At 38.2% G+C, this 22,477-nt stretch overlaps 1 protein-coding gene across 1 annotated transcript; it reads left to right on the forward strand.

Annotated features, from left to right (window-relative positions):
- The first annotated feature begins 1,915 nt into the window (after positions 1-1,915).
- Positions 1,916-20,732, forward strand: LOC134755453 (eclosion hormone). The gene is made up of 3 exons (XM_063692009.1): positions 1,916-2,116; positions 3,718-3,810; positions 20,466-20,732. Exons 2-3 carry the CDS (start codon positions 3,729-3,731, stop codon positions 20,642-20,644), a joined length of 261 nt encoding a protein of 86 aa, XP_063548079.1. The 5' UTR covers positions 1,916-2,116; positions 3,718-3,728; the 3' UTR covers positions 20,645-20,732.
- Positions 20,733-22,477: the final 1,745 nt, after the last annotated feature.

Genomic DNA, 22,477 nt, shown 5'->3' on the forward strand with positions numbered 1-22,477 from the left:
GAACGCGCCTGACAATGAAGCACACTGTCATTTATGACAGGAGGCGTTCAGACTACGGTCAAACCGAACGCCGGCGTTCTAGATTATTTATCCGCCGAAAGAAAGAACGCCAGGACGCCGCAATATCAACCACTGTTCATATAGAAAAATATTGAGTTTGACTACACGAATCGGAACAAGAAAGAAGGAGTTTGGCTTAAATTACGATTTTTCATTACCAAGTATATTAATTTCATCTCGCCAGTGGGTGATGGACAGGCACCGATGGAGACAGATCACAAGAATCAGACATCCAGGCGCGGGGAGCGTATGCACCCGTTCGTGGTCCACATTCCATTCGTTCGGACGAAACGTTTTGCCTCCTCCTTTTTGGTACGGACGGCTAACGAATGGAATGCGCTCCCGCCATCTGTATTCCCTGATCAATATGACCTCGGTCTCTTTAAAACAAGAGTGAATAGGCTGTTACTGAACCGGTGAGCTCCATCTTAGGCCCTGTCTTCACTTTCCATCAGGTGTGACTAGGGCCAATCGCCGATCAGTTTATAATAAAAAAAAAAAAAAAAAAACAGGTGTGGAGCATCCACATCCACTGATGACCACGATCCTCAGTCATGAGGGAGCGACCACAGAGAGAGAGATTGGGTGATTGGGTGGGCTCTGTGATTTCGACGTGCACGACTGCACGTACGATAACACACAAAAATGGAACGCTGGATTTAGCACGCCACTCTGTGTGCGGTAGAACGGTTTCGTTTATCAAGCGTTCAGCGGTCAGTAGAACGCGAAACTCCAAACCGCTCTCTGTGTGTGCGGGCTCTTAATTTTTAATTGCATTTTGTCAACGAAGAAATGAAGGGTTCAAAACAATTGACGTTGCTGATAGTGTGAAAAATTATAAAAAGTTAATACTAATCTTATCCACGCAAAGCGAACAAGTACAAAATGTCACCACTTCCTACTTAGAAATTTTGGGCTTTCGCCGATGGACCTACCTACTCGTACATTCGCAGACCCATTTCCTGGAGTATCGAGCCGTGGTACCGTCGCTATAGGTCATTCAGGCTGGATTGCCATGACAAAACGCGACATGTTCGGGAATTCTAGTTTCCTCGACATTATTTTGCTCGACATGCTTAATATCAACCTCGATTTCGGACTACTAGTAATCTAAAATAACGGCCTAACACATAATTTTAGAATCATATATAGACTGACGGCTCCTGGCGCCACCGCCGGGGCGCGCAATAATTGTAACGTGTAGTGTCTGCCGCCGCTGTAGAATCGCGCCTTTCACGAGCTTTAGGATTCCGTAGTCAACCAAGAACCCTTATAGCTCACCGATCGCACACTAAAAATGTCACGTTCGTGTGTAAAGTGCGGTGATTTTTTTAACGTTTAGTGCCTATCGGACCTAGTAGAGGTATCATTAGATATCTAAGTAAACAGGAATAGGAGTCTCGAAAAACGTTTTTTGATAACGTGAATATTTTCGGAAGTAACCGCTCGGTTGAGTTAGTTTTGAAAATTCACAAAAAGAGTCATCCCTATCCCAGTAAAAGCACGTAAGCACTGCATAGACACTCCCTTCTGCGTATTATGTCAATAGTAATTCTAAAAGCTCCCTTTTTAATTCCGCCTACGCCTGTTTTAACGGATCGGCAACTGCGGAACCCTACATTGACTTTTTTATGCCCTTTTGACATGGTTTAATAAAGTAAAACGTTAACCGTAGCGTAATAGTGAGCATGATCATTAACGGTTTTCCGGCGACATTCAAACTGTCGGCTTTATTTATTCACGGGGTATTTGAGATCACTGAAAATTTTACGCACTCTACTGGTGAAACGCTGAACATAACAGTGCTGAAAAGTAGAATTTTAATCAGAGGAACATGAAAACTTGTAAGCTTTAGTAATATTTAACATCGCGGAAAGAATTTACCCCCCCTTCCCCCTACACACAGGTGTATAAAACCATTTTCACCGCGTGGACGACTATGAGTCAAGACCAAAGATTTGTTTCGTTGACTTGTCAGTGATTACAATCAGTTTCGGATATTGTGTGGATTGTTTCGTGGATGATATCTCTAAAATCTAACTCCATGTACATCGAAGTAAGTGTTGATTTGTCCTTCAAATTATCAAATTTTCATTTTCACTAAAATATGATTCATCAAAAAAAAGAATTTAAATGAAAACATTACCCGGACCCGGTTATGTGTGTAGGTAGGTATTGTCTACCTGTAAATATTTAAATAATATATTTGTCCTTATAGGAATATAGGTGTAGGGAATAAGTGCTACAGATTTAACCTTGTGTATGCATGGTGTAGGTATATTTAAAGCTAGAGCATTAATCTAAGAGAAGATTAATTTACGTTGCCAATTTCTTTCTGGGAAAATGGATGTCTTTTCTGACTGGGTAAGATGACTACGTAATACATGCTCAGAAACCATAACAATTCTTATCATGGAAAGTAAAATCCGTTTATTTTCCTCGGTTGTTAAGGTCGTGCGAAATGAAATATTCATAGAGCAGTGACAGAAAGTTTACCCTCTTGGAATCGCTAGCTGCTTATTTTAACATAAGGGTTTCTATTGAATTAAATTACCTTACGGGTCGGTACTTATGAAAATAGACCATGGGTCCTCTTGATCTTTATCAAACATCGGTGGCCTACTTATTCCCAAAATAAATTAATGAGTAAAATACAAAGTATTGACATTATCTAATTACCTAAACACTAATAACCTACCGTAAAATAACTGCATCATCATCTACCTGTATTTAGTAGTTTTCAAATAGATTGGGTACAGTGACAGCTGTCATCTCCAGACAATTTATAACCTTAAAGCAAAAATATGTATTGAGAGTACTGCTGTCACCGAACCTATTGTTGCCCCGTCATTTTTTTCACTACTCGATCATTTGGGGAGCTTTTGGTCCGCTCGGCAACCTACTTTTTTAAACTCTTCTTTCGTATACTGATAGCTCTTGATAACTGTACTCTTGTACAGTGGCATTTTAACGCAGTCGTGTCAAAATGTTTATTATGGAATTCCCCCGTGTGTTTTCCTCATTTTAGAGGTATTGTTAAGTGCAATCTGTTCAGCCGTTACGAGTATTTACGTGCCGACACAAAAATTAATACGAAACATAGTGATGATGTTGTACTTTGGAATTCGTTTTCTTCTTAGTACCTACCTTCACTCTTTACTAAGCATTGTATTCATGCCATGGATCTTAGTAGATGTTATTATCCTCACTCCTAGGAAAAATTGTTATTTGTTATACAAGGGTGCGAAGTTGTATTTTACCCGCGAGTGTTTCAACACTTTCAACACACGAGAAGTAAAATACATTTTCAGCCGTGTGTAACGCAAAACTTTTCACCTCACTATAACGAGGAAAGTGCAACATACAAAAAAATAGGTCATAAAAAATAAGTCTTTATTTGTACACATTATATTCATCATCAGGTTAATTATAAAAATCATCAATAAAAGTAAAAATTTTGTTGACAAAATTGACATTTCTGATGATGCGTTTTGAAATTGCATCGACCCAACTTGTGCGTTATCTGTCAAAAGTTCCCCACTAGTGGATAAAATGCGTTTTTACCAGCTTGTTTTAAAGGATAAAAGACGGCTTACCGAGCTAGTGAGGGGAAAAATACATTGCTTTTTCTAAACTGGAACTAACTCATAATTACAGACTAGCTGACAATGTCCGGAAAGTTCTCAGCAGCCCTGCTCTTCGCCGTCTTGGTAGTGAGCCTCGGCATCACCAACTGCAGTCCTGCTATCGGTAAGTTCATTAGCTAAGTTGATTGTTAAGTTGGATGAGATGGGAGGAAGGAATTAAGTGTCTTCTGTTTGAACTTGAAGACAATTATTGCATTGTCTAGCGCATAGCATTATGTTTCACTACATATCGACCTACTTCTTTTGACTATAGGTAGGTACGACATGCACCATATGTGTCGTTTCCAAGCAAAAATTCCCACTTTGTCGCTTGCCATAAGCACGATATGAAAGGTTATTCGTATAAAGATACAAGTGAATCTCGTCCTTATGATAAGTGACAAAGTGGGACCTTTGACGACTTCGACACATATTGTTCAAGTAAAACATACCTACAACCGGTACGAACTGTACGAAGCCTGGTATAAAATATGACTGTCGTGTTCTAAGCATCATTGATGTTGGGCCCTAGGTATAGTTGTGCTGTGTCCGAGAAAGTTTTCCATTTTGTATGGGGAATATTCTCATGTTCATAGCCCCAGGATACGAAAATAATAAAACTAATACCAGATGGGTACCTGCCTATTTACCTAGCTGCTATCTATATAACCGATTTTTCATTCACAATATAATACTAAAACAACACATAGCTCTTGACTTAACCTCTGGAGTTGCAGGCGTCCATAGGCTACGGTGACTGCTTACCATCAAGCGGGCCGTATGCTTGTTTGACGCCGATGTGGTATAAAAAAAAGCCTAGCCGTAACAGCGTGCGGCTTTCAATCGTCAGATGGTAATGCAGTATGTCATTATGAATTCGGCCAAAGCAGTATATATTTGTTTTAATAAATCAAAAGACGTGAATTGTTTTAATTTCTTAAATAACCAGGTTAGCTTTCTTATTCTGCCGTTAACGTATTTTACATGCCTATACCAGGGCAGACGCAGATCAAAAATAACGCCAAGGTACAAGGCATGTTTGTCGTCATCTATGACTGAAATTGTAATCGCGGAAAATGATGACTTCAGACGTGATAATTGTTATAATAAATTTCCCATAAAAGCTTATTCACAATAGGTATGTATTTGCACGTAGTACAATTATTAGCCAATAAATACTGCACCATAAATACTTATTAATGTCGCCTGACTGGCCAATAGAGAATAGTACTTAAGAGGCCGAGTTACTTAATAGATGAAAATGACTCATTTCGCAAAACCTCCATTAATTATAATATATACATCATCACACAGGAAATATTTTTTTTGCTGAATTCCTATAGCAGCAGACAAAAAGCTGCGCCAAGCCAAATTAAGACCCAGACTACTTTTTTGTGTCTTCGTGATTCATCTCTACCTATAATGCACAAATAACAATAGATATTTAAAGTATAAGTTTATATAGAATTGGAACGCACTAGAAAATTGTTATTTTTTTAAGCAAATGATATAACAAAGTTATGAATGGTGAATTTTAAGTAGTTATGTTGCTTTTAAATAATTATGCATACATTTAAAAAAAATCTGTTATGTAAATAATTACGAACTTTTTTCCTAATGGATTCCTTCATCTTCTGCACAACACTTTTGTCCGATATTCTTGGCGGTGTTGATCCCATGTAGATCGCAACGAATTAATATCCTGGACAATTGAACTAGTTTATTTCTTTTTTTATGATTGCCCAGTAGTTTTCGATAGATCGAAAGTAAGCACAATTTGGAGGATACATCTCGCGGGGTATGTAATCAACCTGACTACATACCCCGCCAAACGATGCCAAAACTTTTTAGGGTTCCGTACCTCAAAAGGAAAAAACGGAACCCTTATAATAATAATAATTAACAGCAAACTTCTCCAAAGGGCCTCTACGTGTTGGATCTGTATCCCCACGCACGCCTATCAAATGACCGGGATGTATATACCCGTGAGTTTATATGAGATACAAATAATAATAATAAATAATAATAAATCATTTATTTCAGACCGAGCTAATCCATAGTTTGTTAGTTACAGAGTATCTTAATAACTATGTTAGTGGCACAATACAAAAATATAGCAGTGTTTTTCATACTGTGGGTCGCGACCCCTTATCCAAGGGGGTCGCGAAATTCAGCTTCGAGAGAAGATTAGATTTTTATAAATCCTTTAAAATTTAAAGGATGTAAATGTACTTACAACAAATATTTTTTTAGGTAGGCTCCTAAACTGAATTTATTTAATTGTATTCAGTGTCTGTATTCAGAAAGAGCAAGTTTGATTTACCTTTGTTGAAAATGTCAGCTCGCATAAATAAGAAGTAGCAAATGATATCAAAATTTTAAGGGCTTATTTTGCTAGATTAAGATATTCAGCCATTCTTTAAACCCAGAATGCACCAATCGAGATGGATACAAACTTCAACTTCAGCATCCTTCCCTTCCTGCAAGTTCCAAAAGTATTTTTTTCAGTCGAGTTGAGATAAGCCACCTCAACGTACCTATTAAAATATCGTATTTAAAATAGTCATGGTAATTTTTTCTAGTTTTTATTTTCTTCTAGGCGAAAATGTGGCTTCAAAGTCTAACTTGCCTAACAAACATAGCGAAGAGAACAAATCGCCAAACGTGAACTATGCGTCGTTGAAGATTTCCGTTCGGATTCATCAGCAGCAGTTCCGCTTCATAAAATGTCACTTTTTTAATGCAAGTGCTTGATTTGTTGATAAAAATACAAAACTCACTATGTGTACCTATGCCTTTAAGATTCGAGGAGTTCCTCCGATTCCTCATGGATCCCATTATCAAAATGGAACCTATCTATATGTATAATATGTCGCAGTCAGATCGTATAATCCGCCGGATTACATTATAGCTAGCCTTTCAATAAAAAAAAACTTCAAAATCGGTCTAAAAATTATGGTTATAAAATAACAAAATGTTAAATTAAAAAAACACAACTGAATTGAGAACCTCATCCTTTTGAAATCTTGAAGCCAGTTAAAATTGATAGTATGTGAAACAGAAAACTACCTTCCTATAAAAGTAGCTTGCGTATGCGTACCAAAACGCATATGTAAGTTATGTAACTCATTGAATGATAGAAAGGTGCGTTCCAGATTTTTTAAACATGATTTTTTGAAACAGTGTTGGGGTCGCGAAAGAATTTTAATGATCATAGGGCCGTGGCACCGTAAAGTTTGAAACGGGACCAATTAAGTTGAAATTTGGTACACATATGTAAGATTGTGACCCAAAGACGAACATGTAACGTAAACAAATGAATTTTAAACATGGGGGCCACTTTTGGGGGGTATATGAGAAAATTAAAAAATAAAGTTTTTCAAACTATATCGTGTTACACATCAAATAAAAGAGCTCATTGTGAGACTCTCAAATTTATATATTTTTTATAATTTTAGAATAAACAGTTCAGAAGTTATTCAAAGAAAATAGGCAAAAAATGACAACTCCCTCCCCCCCTTTATCTCCGAAAATACTGGGTCTAAAATTTTGAAAAAATAGTAGTTTAGTTTATAGTTCTTTATCTATAGATTACAGGAAAACCTATTAGAAATGTGCAGTCAAGCGTGAGTCGGACTTAATTACTTAGTTTTTGATCCGACCCCTACGGGTTTTTAAAAAATACATGGTTTAAATTGTGTAATGTACGGAACCCTTGGAACGCGAGTCCGACTCGTACTTGGCCGGATTTTTTTGAGTAGTGGCAGCTGGCTAAATTAGGCCAAAATTTCATGGGACCGTTATGGGCTTCCAGGAAATGGCAAACCTCATCTTTTATATTAAAGTCCGACTTCATTGTTGACGACGTACCTAATAAAACTTTTTTCGTCTTAAGGCCGCAACTACAATTTCCTATATTTGTCCCCATCATATAGCCATATCATATATTTTTTGCGAACTTGTCAAGTTTGACGAACTTATATTTTTCAACTATTTTCAAGTAAATATATGTATATATATACATATATATATATATATATATACGCGATAAAGCTACGCCGGCTCTAATCCTACACCTCTGACCCGAGAAGATTTAATTCCCTCCTAAATTGTAGGAGGGTATCCCAATATGGGATCAGCAAGAAACTCGGCGGGACACATCTTTTCAAAACATATTATAATCAAAATGTCCAACATCATCCAGTTCACTACATCCAAAACAAAGGTCTCACAGTCTATGTCTCGCTTGTTCCTTTATCAGATAGACTACTGGATCCCAAGCTGGTGGTAGAGAAAAGCCATCTTCCCTATTAAAGTTTGGATATTTCCTTTTAAGTTGCACTTAAAAGACTCAATACGGAAGTTTTTTAAGCACTGAGTCGAATATCACATTTAGACTCAAAAGACTCGAGTTTCTACCAAAAACATGGCAAACAATGGCAAGGTTTTCGTGAAAACCTTCTTTTTCAAAGTCTGCTAAATATGCAACCTACGTAACCCAAGTCATTAAATAAACGTATCGATTGACATTTCATAGATCAAAATCGACTTAGTAGTAGACATGGTATAATAATATACTCCGCCTGGTACTCTCTTCCGAGTCTCGCGAACCACGTGATTGACACAAGCCTACGTCATCGCGAACCTTTTAACAGCACGATGACGTAGGCTTGTGTCAGTCACGTTGTTCGCGAGACTCGGAAGAGAGTACCTTGTTATTATTATACCATGGTAGTAGACACGACACAAACGTACACCACAATATACTTAAGGGTCCCCGGCAAGCTCGGTTCTCCATACAAACGTAGTTACGCGCTCATTTTAAAACGATCCGAGTAGCTAGTTTGCTCCGAAACTCTGACTTACATACATCCTATTATAGGATGAGGTAAATCTATGTCTGTAATTAGTTCAGATACCATAGTAAAAAAAATACAGCGAATTTAAGTTTTTCATACAATACTTGTTTTTGCTCTATTTCGTTTGATTTATGAACTAGAGCTATATAAACTAATTACAGACCTAGACCTCATGTCATTGTACGTGCAAAGTTTCATTACAATCCAAGCCGTAGTTTTAAAATGAGAACGAAACTCCGTCTGTATGGGAAGGTGAAATTCGGCCGACTTCAAGATTTGAAAGGAGGTTCTCAATTCGGTTTTTTTTATTTTATTTAATGTTTGTTACTCCATAACTCCTTTGAAAATTCTTTTTTTGATTGTAAGTATATACATACAGATTGGTCCCGTTTTTGTCAAAAAGCAGTTCTGATGATGGGATCCATGAGGAATCGAGGGAACTCCTCAAATGTTAAAGGCATACATATAGTGATTTTTGTATTTTTATAAACAATACCAGCACTTCCATTTTAAAAAGTGACATTTGATGAAGTGGAACTGCTGATGATGATCAGAACGGAACTCTTCAATGACGCATAGTTCATGTTTGGCGATTTGTCCTCTTCGTTATGTTTGTTAAGCAAGTTAGGTTTTCAAGAAACATTTTTGTCAAGCTCGAGTTCTGATGATGGGATCCATGAGGAATCGAGGAAACTCCTCAAATGTGAAAGGCATATATATATAGTGATTTTTGTATTTTTATAAACAAATCCAGCACTTCCATTTTAAAAAGTGACATTTGATGAAGTGGAACTGATGATGATGATCAGAATGGAACTCTTTAATGACGCATTGTTTACGTTTGGCGACTTGTCCTCTTCTTTATGTTTGTTAAGCAATAAAACTATGAAAACGGATTATATCGCGTATATTGAATTTATAATACATCCCGACGTTTCGAACTCTTTACAGCGTTCGTGGTCAACGGGTGACTGAGGAAAAATTACAAAATGCAAAAATACCCACATACTAAAATAATGAACAATCATAGACTACAAACTTTAAGGCTGGTTGTACATGCAAAATCGGTTCATAAGGCTAGTTATACACTATAATTATTTTTCAAGTAAAGATATATATATATATACGCGATAAAAATAAACTATGCCGGCTCCAACCCTACACCACGGACCCGAGAAGATTTAATTCCCTCCTAAATTGTAGGAGGGTATCCCAATATGGGACCGGCAACAAACTCGGCGGGACACATCTTTTCAAAACATCAGAATGTCCAGCATCATCCAACACTACGGTCTCACAGTCTATGTCTCGCTTGCTCCTTTATCAGGTGGACTACAGGATCCCAAGCTGGTGGTAGAGAAAAGCCATCTTCCCTATTAAAGTTTGGATATTTCTTAATCTCAATGGCCTCGCGCAGCATTCTGGGTATGTAACGCTTCTCCTTGGCAAGAACCAGAGGCTTATCAAACTTGATTGAGTGATTGGCTTTATCCATGACATGCTCACAGACAGCAGACCTAGGTCGACGGTGCTTGACATCAGCTATGTGTTCCTTCACCCGAGTGGAAATGCTCCGTTTCGTCTGCCCGACATATGATAGGCCACACTCACAGTCCAGCCTGTACACTCCTGCAGTCTGTAGAGGGGTATTGCATTTTACAGGCCTCAGGAATTGTGACATCTTCTTCATTGGCTTGAAATATGTTTTTATAGAAGCACGCTTCAAGATGTGGCTGATCCTGTCCGTGACCCCCCTGACAAAAGGCAGAATGGCAGGCCTGCGCTCGACTGTGGGGATCTTAATGTGGGACCTCTGGTTGACCCGCGGTATCCTGAGCTCGTTTGCCTGGAGCGCGCGCCTGGCATGCTGGAGCTCCGCGGCCAGATGCTGGTCATCACATATCCTCTGGGCTCTCTGAAACAAAGATTTGCCTACTGTAACAAGTTGACTGGGATGGTGATGCGATTTGCCATTTAAGTACCTATCAGAGATGTATAGGAATATACACAGTGCGACCTAGGGTGTTATCAGGATTTCTTTTTACCAATACATCTAAGAAGGGGAGAGAACAGTCTTTTTCCAACTCCATAGTAAATTTTATTTTGCTATGGATGGAATTTAGGTGATCCAAGAAAGTTGAAACACTACTTTTTGGAAGTATAGTAAAAGTGTCATCTACGTATCTTTTAAATATCTTCGGTCGCACAGGAGCCAATGAGAGTGCCCTCTCCTCGAAGTCCTCCATAAAGATGTCAGCGACTACTGGAGACACCGGAGACCCCATGGCCACGCCGTCGACTTGAAGGTAGAATTCACCATTCCATAGCAAGTAGCCAGATGTAAGGCAATGTTCCAACAGCTTAGCATATTCCTCTGACATGTTCTGCTCACATAACCTCTTCTTGACAATTTCAATGCAGTCTTGTACCGGTACCATTGAAATTGTCAAGAAGAGGTTATGTGAGCAGAACATGTCAGAGGAATATGCTAAGCTGTTGGAACATTGCCTTACATCTGGCTACTTGCTATGGAATGGTGAATTCTACCTTCAAGTCGACGGCGTGGCCATGGGGTCTCCGGTGTCTCCAGTAGTCGCTGACATCTTTATGGAGGACTTCGAGGAGAGGGCACTCTCATTGGCTCCTGTGCGACCGAAGATATTTAAAAGATACGTAGATGACACTTTTACTATACTTCCAAAAAGTAGTGTTTCAACTTTCTTGGATCACCTAAATTCCATCCATAGCAAAATAAAATTTACTATGGAGTTGGAAAAAGACTGTTCTCTCCCCTTCTTAGATGTATTGGTAAAAAGAAATCCTGATAACACCCTAGGTCGCACTGTGTATAGGAAACCTACTCATACTGATAGGTACTTAAATGGCAAATCGCATCACCATCCCAGTCAACTTGTTACAGTAGGCAAATCTTTGTTTCAGAGAGCCCAGAGGATATGTGATGACCAGCATCTGGCCGCGGAGCTCCAGCATGCCAGGCGCGCGCTCCAGGCAAACGAGCTCAGGATACCGCGGGTCAACCAGAGGTCCCACATTAAGATCCCCACAGTCGAGCGCAGGCCTGCCATTCTGCCTTTTGTCAGGGGGGTCACGGACAGGATCAGCCACATCTTGAAGCGTGCTTCTATAAAAACATATTTCAAGCCAATGAAGAAGATGTCACAATTCCTGAGGCCTGTAAAATGCAATACCCCTCTACAGACTGCAGGAGTGTACAGGCTGGACTGTGAGTGTGGCCTATCATATGTCGGGCAGACGAAACGGAGCATTTCCACTCGGGTGAAGGAACACATAGCTGATGTCAAGCACCGTCGACCTAGGTCTGCTGTCTGTGAGCATGTCATGGATAAAGCCAATCACTCAATCAAGTTTGATAAGCCTCTGGTTCTTGCCAAGGAGAAGCGTTACATACCCAGAATGCTGCGCGAGGCCATTGAGATTAAGAAATATCCAAACTTTAATAGGGAAGATGGCTTTTCTCTACCACCAGCTTGGGATCCTGTAGTCCACCTGATAAAGGAGCAAGCGAGACATAGACTGTGAGACCGTAGTGTTGGATGATGCTGGACATTCTGATGTTTTGAAAAGATGTGTCCCGCCGAGTTTGTTGCCGGTCCCATATTGGGATACCCTCCTACAATTTAGGAGGGAATTAAATCTTCTCGGGTCCGTGGTGTAGGGTTGGAGCCGGCATAGTTTATTTTTATCGCGTATATATATATATATATCTTTACTTGAAAAATAATTATAGTGTATAACTAGCCTTATGAACCGATTTTGCATGTACAACCAGCCTTAAAGTTTGTAGTCTATGATTGTTCATTATTTTAGTATGTGGGTATTTTTGCATTTTGTAATTTTTCCTCAGTCACCCGTTGACCACGAACGCTGTAAAGAGTTCGAAACGTCGGGATGTATTATAAATTCAATATACGCGATATAATCCGTTTTCATAGTTTTATTTCATGAGTAACTATCGCGGTAACCGAAGACAATATTTTGTTAAGCAACTTAAGTTTTTAAGACATATTTTTGTCAAGCTCGAGTTCTGATGATGAGACCCACGAGGAACCGAGGGAACTCCTCAAATGTGAAAGGCATACATATAGTGATTTTTGGATTTTCATCAACAAATCCAGCATTTACATTTAAAAAAGTGACATTTGATGAAGTGGAAACTGCTGATGATGATCAGAATGGAACTCTTCAATGACACATAGTTCACGTTTGGCGATTTGTTCTCTTCCTTATGGACCCAGACCTAAACTTAACTTGGACCCGGACTCGGACCCGGACCCGGGTCTGAACATGGACCCCAACTCGGACCCGGACCCGGACCGAACTCTGACCCAAACTTGGACCCGGACAGCCCGACACGGACCCGGACTCTGATCCGGACCAAGACCCGGACCCGGAAATGCTACTAGAAAAGTGGGTTAGGTGGGTGGTTGGGTTTTGAACTGCGATTCTCACAGAACAGAACTGCTATCAGAAAAGTAGGTTAGGTTAGAGCTGTGACCCTTACAGAAACGAAATGATATCAGAAAAGTAGGTTAGGTTAGGTTAGAACTGCGATCCTTACAAAAACGAAATGCTACTAGAAAAGTGGGTAGTTTTACCTCCTTTTCTACATAATTAGGCAAAAGATGCTGTCTTTTTCATTTCATTGTCTGGAATCTAAGAGTGCACCATCAACAATAAGTGAACTTTCAGCGGCCCCCATTGAAGTCGGTTTTTTTTTCTTAAAAATTATTATGTATCTGATTTTTTCGCCTTGTATCCGTCTGACTGTCGTTTTTGCCAATAGGGTCGACCGAGGCGATTTCACTGGGGAAATCGGATCAAAATAAGCATTTCTGTAAAATTTGAAAGATCGCGGATAGTTACAGCCAGCAAATCAGCGCCCCGCGTTCGTTCTGTTCCTATCCCGCCGGCCGCCGCACGCCGCCACAGTTACTGCCATTGGATAAGACTCACGCATGACGCTTCCCGATGAGTTTTTGTTTAGCTGTATGTTTGCATGTTTTAGATGGTTCGTGCTGCTGCTAAGGTACTAACTAAACAGCTATTCCTACGTCGAGCTGCCGAGTTTTACAACGCACCGTTCACGAGCTTGCAAAGACTAGTCACAATGTCTCGAGGTGTAGTAAAAAGCCGTGCTTTGTACTGCTAAAGTAAAACGTTAAAGTTAACATAGAAAGGACAAGTAAAAATAAATTTAATAGCAAACAGCGGCAGAAAGATAAAGAGAACATGCCAAAGAAGAAAAAAAACAACACCAAAATTAAGAGCTAAAGGTGCATCCTCATCTAGAGACTGGTATTGTATTCAATGCTCTGAAAAGTTTATACATCCTCCTGTGGAGGATTGGATTCAATTCCACGTTTGTAAAGAATGATGCCATGAAAACTGTGCTGATCGAGGTGTCACAGGACCGTACAAATGTGAAGTGTGTAGGATAACAATGATAAGTGATCTCATTAATAGAAAGTTAAATATGTTTTTACTAATCATAAATAATATTTTTATTACAGTTGCTCAAAAGTGCTACTTTACTGTTTAGCGTGCGGAAAGTTAGTTTTCGCGAACTAGTGCTTTTTACTTTTCCAATTTTTTTAAATTTATATTGTTCCAATTCATGACTACTTATTGATGAGTGTTAATCTGTTAATATTAGTTTTCTTTAAACGTCGTAAAAACTGTTAATGTAAGAATACGAATACACGCATATACATACATATACATATTTCATACCTACATATTTCATATTTTGTTACTTACCTCATTTCATTTCATTTCATTTATTTGCACACATGGACAACATATTAAGTATTTACACCATTTTTTGTGAACATGTACCCTGGAAGGGTGTAGCAACATAAGTACTTAATACTAAAAACTTAAAACTAAAATAATTAACTTACAATAAAATTAATTGTTTTAACATTAGTATTTATATGTATATTATATGCTTTGTATTACTAGGGCCACTTATCATTCAAGAACTCTGTTATATCGTAATACACTTTGTTCACTAGCATGTTTTTTAATTTATTTACAAACGAAACGTATTTCTCTTCTGATTTTATATCATTTGGTAAGTGGTTATAAATTTGGATGGATGTATAGTGCGGGCCTTTTTTGAACATTTCCATTTTTGGTTCGGGTAGGACTAAGTTTTGGTTACGACGAGGGTTTGTATCGTATCTAAACAAATGCATGTTTTTACGCACAAATTTTGCTGATTCCAGTATATATATAGAAGGGACGGTTAATATTTTAAGTTCTGTAAAATATTGTTTGCAGCTATTTGGTTTCTTGATATTCGCGATTGTACGAACGCATTTTTTTTGCATGATAAGAGCATCAGATGCATCTACACTGTGTCCCCAAAGCAAAATGCCGTAACTTAATATGGAATAGGCGTACCCATAGTATGCTGTAAGTGCACATTGTTGATCCGTGTTTGTTTTAAGAATGCCTAACGCGAACACAAATGACGCTAATTTGCTCTTGATCCGTGCAATGTGTTGTTTCCAATCTAGATGGGTATCTATAGTTATGCCTAGTAGCGTGAATTCGGAGACTTCCTCAATATTAAGGTTTCGTGTTATAACATTTATGTTGATAGGACGTTTTTGATGCGGTCTAAATTGGATTGCTTTGGTTTTTTTAGGATTTATATCTAGGTTGTGGTCATGTAACCAGCTGACTATATTATTATATGTTACGGTGATTAAATCGTAAGCAACATCACTTGTGGGGCATTTAAACAGGAGCGAAACATCGTCAGCGAACATAATGCACGTGTGTTCCGTTACTCTAGGCAGATCATTGATGTAAATTAGGAAGAGTACGCATCCGAGCACACTTCCTTGAGGAATTGAGTTGTTAACGCATCGAAGGGAAGATTTATATGTTTGCAGCTGATGTGAGTGACTATTGTAATGCTCTATTTGTACATATTGCTTCCTGTTCTCTAAGTAAGATTTTAACCAAGCAAGAGCTGGGCCACGGATTCCAATGTCGTTTAATTTTTTAATTAAGATTGAATGTAACACTTTATCATATGCTTTCGTCATATCTAATAACAACCCAACTCCGTAGGTTTTATCTCTAATGTGTTCGAGAATGGTTTGTATGTAGTTATATACAGCTAGCGTAGTAGAGTTGTTCTTCCTAAAGCCAAACTGATTTTTACTTAGGAGTTGATATTTTTCAAGAAAGTTGTATATGCGGTTAGTTACACATTTCTCGAAAATTTTCGAAATTGTGTGGAGTAGGGCTATAGGTCTGTACTGGCTAACATCGTCTTTTTTGCCCGATTTTTTATAAAGAGGTCTAATTTTAGCGACTGAGTTTTTCTGGGAAACAACATTGTTCTAATGATTGATTGATTAATTTTGTTATAGGAATGGTAAGTTCATCCACGCACGTTTTGATTAATACGGCGGGGATTTCATCGGGGCCACTACTGAATTTGTTTTGCATTTTATTAATAATTTTACGTATTTCTTGTTCTGTGACTGGGTATAGGTACATGGAGTTATTTGCTGAGGTTAGGCCCGTACGGCCAACCATGTTACGGTTTTGAGGTTGCTCACTTATCGATGCAAAATAATTGTTAAACTGGTTGGCTATCTGTTGCGGACAACTTATTTCGGTATTTGAGACTTTCAGTTTAATATTTGTCGTTTGGGTTTTTGCAGTATGCTTTCCAGTTACTTGTTTGATGACATTCCACATAGTCCTAGTCCTGTTTTTAGAATATGTCATACTTGTTATATAATTTATTCGTTTAGCTTTTTTAATGCAGTTTTTTAAGAGTTTTGTATATAGTTTATAATATCTCGTTAAAACTATATTATTTGATTGGTTTACGAGTGATTTTAATAGCCTTTTATGTTTACATGATATCTTTAGGCCCTTAGTGAGCCAGCTGTTATTCTTTTGAATTTTTTGTTTTATTAATGTGTCGGGTATATGTGTATCTAAAAGAGTTTGTAGAATCTCATCGAATATGTTATAATTATCATTTATCGTATAACAGCTTTGAATTTGCGAATCCCAATTTATATGGTTTAGCGCGTATTTGAATGACATTATACGGTTGTAGCTAAAGTTACGCTTCCGGAGATATTTATTACTATTATATTTATCGGTTGAAATATTATTTTCTTCAAAGAAGTATTGCAAACTTTTGTGATCGGAAATGCCCTCGTCTTCGACTATTACTGTGTATTGTTTGCTGTTTGTAAATATGAAATCTATGCATGTTGAGGAGGTGTTAGTTACCCTTGTCGGTTCATCTATTATTTGGTGGAGGTCGTATTCTAGCATCATGTTTATTAGTTTCTGGTAGTTATTTGACATGCTAAATTTATTTAAGTTAAAATCGCCTGTTATTATTATATGTTTGTGGCTTTTACATTTTAGCTTACATAAGATTTGGTTTAGTACTTCAAAAAATATTTCAATGTCGCGGTCTGCTCTATATATTGTAACAATAATAATATTAGGGTTTATTTCTATTGCGCAACATTCTATGACTAATTCTATTGATAAATCTGCAAATTCTGTTCTGTCGTGGTAAGGGATATCGTCTCGTAACAATATAGCTGCTCCTCCGCCCCTATGGTTGGCGCGATTATAACTTGCTGCGGTAACATATCCGTTTATTTGAACGGCGTCTTTCTGTTCTCGTGAAATCCAGGTTTCCGTTAAGCACAATATCTGGAACGGTTGATCGTGTAATAGAGCTTCGATTATATGCGTTTTGTTTTTAAGACTTTGAACATTTTGTACTAGCAGTTTAAAATCAGGTTCGAAATAAATGCTTTCCTGGGGCATTTATTTCAGGCTCATGGTTTGTTTGGTTATTGACGATATTTGGTGACGAACTTCTGGGGATGGAGTAGCTTAATGCAGATGGACTTTTCGGGGCGACTGGGGCCGCGTCTGAGGTATGGCTTGTGTGTGCAATGGTGGGAGTGGGCAACGTGCTGCTAGGGGTGGGATACATTGCGGCAGGCTGTTGCACCTGGGCTTCAAGGGTCTGATTTGCAGGAGTGAGGGTCGGCGATAGGCTGCTGGACGTAGCGTTAACCGCAGCAGGCTGCTGTTCCTGGGTGCTTGCGACTGGTTTATGTTCCTTTCCATTTATATATAACTTGTTGTTTCGGATGATTGCGTGATCTCCCTTCTGGCGTGCATCTATTAATATTTTTTTCAGTCTGTTCCGTTTTTCTAAGTCTTCCTTGCTGAGAAAATCTGATATTGCGTAACCGTAGTATTTAAAATAATGAGCATTTTCTAATATATAACGCTTCATCCTGCTGCTAAGGAGCTCGATGATTAGAGGGCGGCGGTTTCCTTTCCGTCCAACTCGTCGGATGGATTCAATAAATCCGTTAATGTCTATGTTTAATATATCGCTAAACATGTGGCCTATACGGGGGTATATACTTGCTTCGGTCTCCTCGTAATACTCGTCCATTCCGTATAGGACGAATAGTTTATTCGCCTCGCAGTCGCCTCTTCATCATTATAACACGTTAATTTTTTAAAGATAGCGGACGTGCCTTGTAAGTCGTGCTAGTTAGAAATTAGCTATTGTAACGTCAAGATAACATCGATAATAGACGTGACGATATTTCGCTTCTGTCAATCACTCGTTTTGTCTGGTTATGATTTATGATTAATTATGTAATTCAATTTATTATAGAAGCAATTGCTTCTACAATACAATATAATTTTATATGACAAGTAGGTACAATTGTTGTTTCTTGCAGCACATCCTACAGCCTAAATAGGTACGAGAGAGATGCACGAGCGAGTGATGTCAAAAAGAGATTAAATTCACATCAATTTGTAAAATCGAATGCATCAGACGGTCAAGTCCCTACCTACCAATTGGTTTTGTTCTGTTATCGATTTAATCACGCCACTGTTATAAATTGCAAATCGTAATGGCCGTATCCTCATTATCCACTTGTAAAGACCAATTATTGTGACACTGGTTTAAGAGGCCGTAGTTGATTTTGGAGCAAAAATTTAAAATTGATAGATTTAGTCCTTGAAATTATACACGTTTTGTTACGTAATATCTAAATAACAAGTATTGGTTTCTATTAGCACGTCTTCTCATCTTGCCTTTTAATAATGAGGTCGCGAGCGTGCGTCACCGGTAATATATGAAAAGAAGGGGTAGTTTTTAAAAATTTATCAAAAATGTATGGTGGTAAATTATACAAATTGATGTATAAGAATAGTTTCAGCAAATGTTGTAGATTGTTTAAGTATCAAAATTATGTTGAAATTAAGTCGATTTTCAGAGAAATTGTCACTTGTTTTGAAGTAATTTCTGGAGAAAATTGATTTAGTCTAACTTTCATTTACACTACTTCAAAGTCATAATAATAAAAATGTAGTCTGACAAACGTCAAGTACAGGATAAGTGTAATACAAAATTACCATGTTTAGCAGTCCAAACTTTACGACATTTACAAATAAGAGCGACAAAATCAGTGCTTTACGCGCGTTTACCTAAACGTCCATCAGAAAAGCCAACATTACTAAGTTAGTGAGTCTGTTTTCAAAAAATTTATCTGATAAAAGGTAAGATAAGAAGACGTGCTAATAGAAACCAGTACTTGTTATTTTAATTAGGTAACAAAAGGTGTACAATTTCACCGACTAAATCTATCAATTTTACATTTTTGCGACTAAAATCGACACCTAACTAACTTAACTACTTAACTAGAAACAAAATTGCACAAACCGCGACATGGGAACGAATGTTTGAGATTTCACAAAAAGTCATTAAAGGATGTCACGTAAACAGATGGAAAGCAGTCATAGAAGTCGCGTGCGAACCGAGGCAATGACCCCAATCGGCAGATTTGACCGGTTTGCTTTCGCCGTGTGTTTTGTTACGCAATTTCACCTTAGCCGCTTACACTTGACCTCGTGAAGACAGTTCGAGTTACAAACGACGAGCTCAAGATAATCTGGCAAATGTGGGCCCTGACACGTCCTCGGCTTGTCCGGCCCAAACAATTAACTACCTAACCTTATAAAAACTTAAAATGAGCTTAGATATTCTTATTTCGTTTCGCCCTCATGTCAGAGGATACATTGTTATTTTAGCACAAAATTTAATTGTGTAACAGACACCTCTATAAATATTTCTGTAATTCAGTTTACAAACTTACTAAAGTTTTTAGACAATAGTTACCTACCTAGTATATAATGGTATAGTAAAAGCAGTTTACGAAAAGTCAGAGCTTAGTGAGTTCGAAAGTTCCAAAGCGTTGAATAGAATAGGTAAAGTGCTTTGCATGAAAATTTCAGCAGTCGCCTACATAGAAACTGAAGTGTCCTTTCCGGAGGGATGAAGTGATTTTGTTTTTCATATTGGACAAAAGCTTGGTGAAGGAGGGTGCGCACTACAGATACTCGTATAAATAATGAAGAATTTCCACAAAACACGCTATGAATAGGTTTAGGGTTATTGAGTATTCCTAGACAATTCGCGGTCATATCTATCCCATCAAATTGCCATAGATATATCGCACGGCTGCATAATGACATAAGGATCATCGTCAACTATTAAAAATAATTCTAATTGAACATAATTCTAGCGCTAATCACATGCAGTTTGAGCATTACATATATTTATAGCTAAAACCACCGCATGAAAACTCGCTTTCACGTAACAAAACAGCATCGAAATCGGCCCATCCGTTGGAGAGCTACGATGCCACAGACAGACATTGGCGTCAAACATAAACACCCCTCTTTTGGCGTAAGGGATTTAAAAAAATCCACTTATAGGTATTACGAAGCTTTTATAAAACGCCCCAACATTCAGATATTGTACCATCTCTTTTTACTATTACAGCGTCCGGTTTCGACCCTCTGGAAGTGTGCATAGAAAACTGCGCGCAATGCAAGAAGATGCTGGGTGACTGGTTCCAGGGCCCGCTCTGTGCGGAGACGTGCATCAAGCTTAGAGGCAAAGTCATCCCTGAGTGCGAGAACTTCGCTTCCATATCGCCTTTTATTGTCAACAAATTTTAACGTGATTGGAATCATTTTGTGGAGTGCACGATATAAGACGGATAATTTTGGACACTGAAGAATGGGCTGTTGAGTGTAGATTTCCAATATTCTTGGCAGTGGCATCTGTTGATATTATTGGAGAATGCAGAAGCTAGCTAAATATCTCGACAGTAGTAATAAGGGGCAGAAACTAATCCTGTACTAGTTGTGCAAGCTGAGCAATTTAGGTCAGTAGATACAGTAGGTAGATATACCTACATACTATAAATAAACAATCTAAAAAGTTTTTTTTTTATGAAATAGGCAAACGAGCAGACGGATCACCTGATGGTAAGCGATTACCGCCGCCCATGGACACCCCCAACACCAGAGGGGTTGTAAGTGCGTTGCCGGCCTTTAAGATGGGAGTACGCTCTTTTCTTGAAGGTTTGAATTATTTTAATTTAATTCAAATATTGCAAGCTAATTCAGAACAATTTTCCGGTGTTAGATGAAATTTGGTATATGTATGTATGTACTAAGCGTTATCTCGATGACAATGCAATCGTATGCACTAATATATTAATATAGAACTTCAGATAATACCAGTATGCACCTATATAAGAAAAAAATAGATGTAATAGATTTAATGTCCGAGAAAGTTGTCTCATACTTACTTCAATTTGATTTATATTTGACCATACTAGCTCGTTAAGGCTCTCTTTATTCTTCGCACACTGAGAAAGTTGCATTTTATGATACTAATTTTGAGGTTTTTCCTCATGTTGGCTCGTAGAATTTATTTTTAAGTAATGATTTTCAATGATAAATATTTAAAAGCGTTCATTTATATGGATTTTATTTGTAATGTTTTACAGTTTGTATTTTCCTCGCGTTGGTGTGGCGAGTTTTATTTCAATCGGTGGCAAAGTGTTTAACCCTCGTAGTTCGAAACCTCGCGACGCTCACTTTTCCATTTTTCGAACCACTCGCTCTCGCTACGCTCGTGGTTCAATTCTGGATTCTTTCGCTAGCTCTGGTATCAATTTTTTTTTTATTTCTTTACAAAAATTAAAACAGGCCACAAGGCCCATATTACAAATTATACCTTACAGACTAAAACATATAGAGGGTAACCTTAGCCATTGGACAAACCAAAATCCCACTTAGGGTTGCTTCTCAGGAATGCTCTAACGTTAATATTTTTTAATTAGAACAAAAGATAAAAAATAAAATTTCAAACAAAAATTAATTCCAATGATCGACAACAAAAAGAAACATGCTGTATTAATCATTGGCAGTGTTTTTGACCACTTGTTCGAAAATGTGCGGCAATGATGACATTTGTCAAAAGTCAATCTTATTAATGTCATAAAAAAAAGATAATCAATAAGGTCGAAGAAGGTTTCATACTATTTATTACGTCAGAGCTATTAACACATACAGGCTGCTCCAAAGTAAAAAATCGTAATTTGTTAATTTCTTCGTAACCGCTACACCGGTTGTTATGATACTTGGTATACTGATTCTAAATACCCTAATGGATATGTAAATTTAGGCTTTGTCCAATGGCTAAGGACACCCAGTATATATATGCATTTTATAAACTTAAAAACTAAACACTGTTTAGGCGACAAAACAGCGTGGCTCCGTTGAATCGTCTGGTCTTGTGTCGGATTCGGCAGTTTGCCGCGGAACCTCTGAAACACGACACCCTTCGGCCAGAAGTCGACGCACTCGATGGTCCCCTGCAGCGGTCGCGGCACGCGCACCACAAAAGAGTTGAAGCGCACGTCGTGGCGCGATCGAAGCTGGAATACCCTCAGCGTGTAGCCGGTCTTCTGGTGTACATACTCCACCACTACATACAGC

Source organism: Cydia strobilella, chromosome 2 (assembly GCF_947568885.1).
Source record: "Cydia strobilella chromosome 2, ilCydStro3.1, whole genome shotgun sequence".
Lineage (NCBI taxonomy): Eukaryota > Metazoa > Arthropoda > Insecta > Lepidoptera > Tortricidae > Cydia > Cydia strobilella.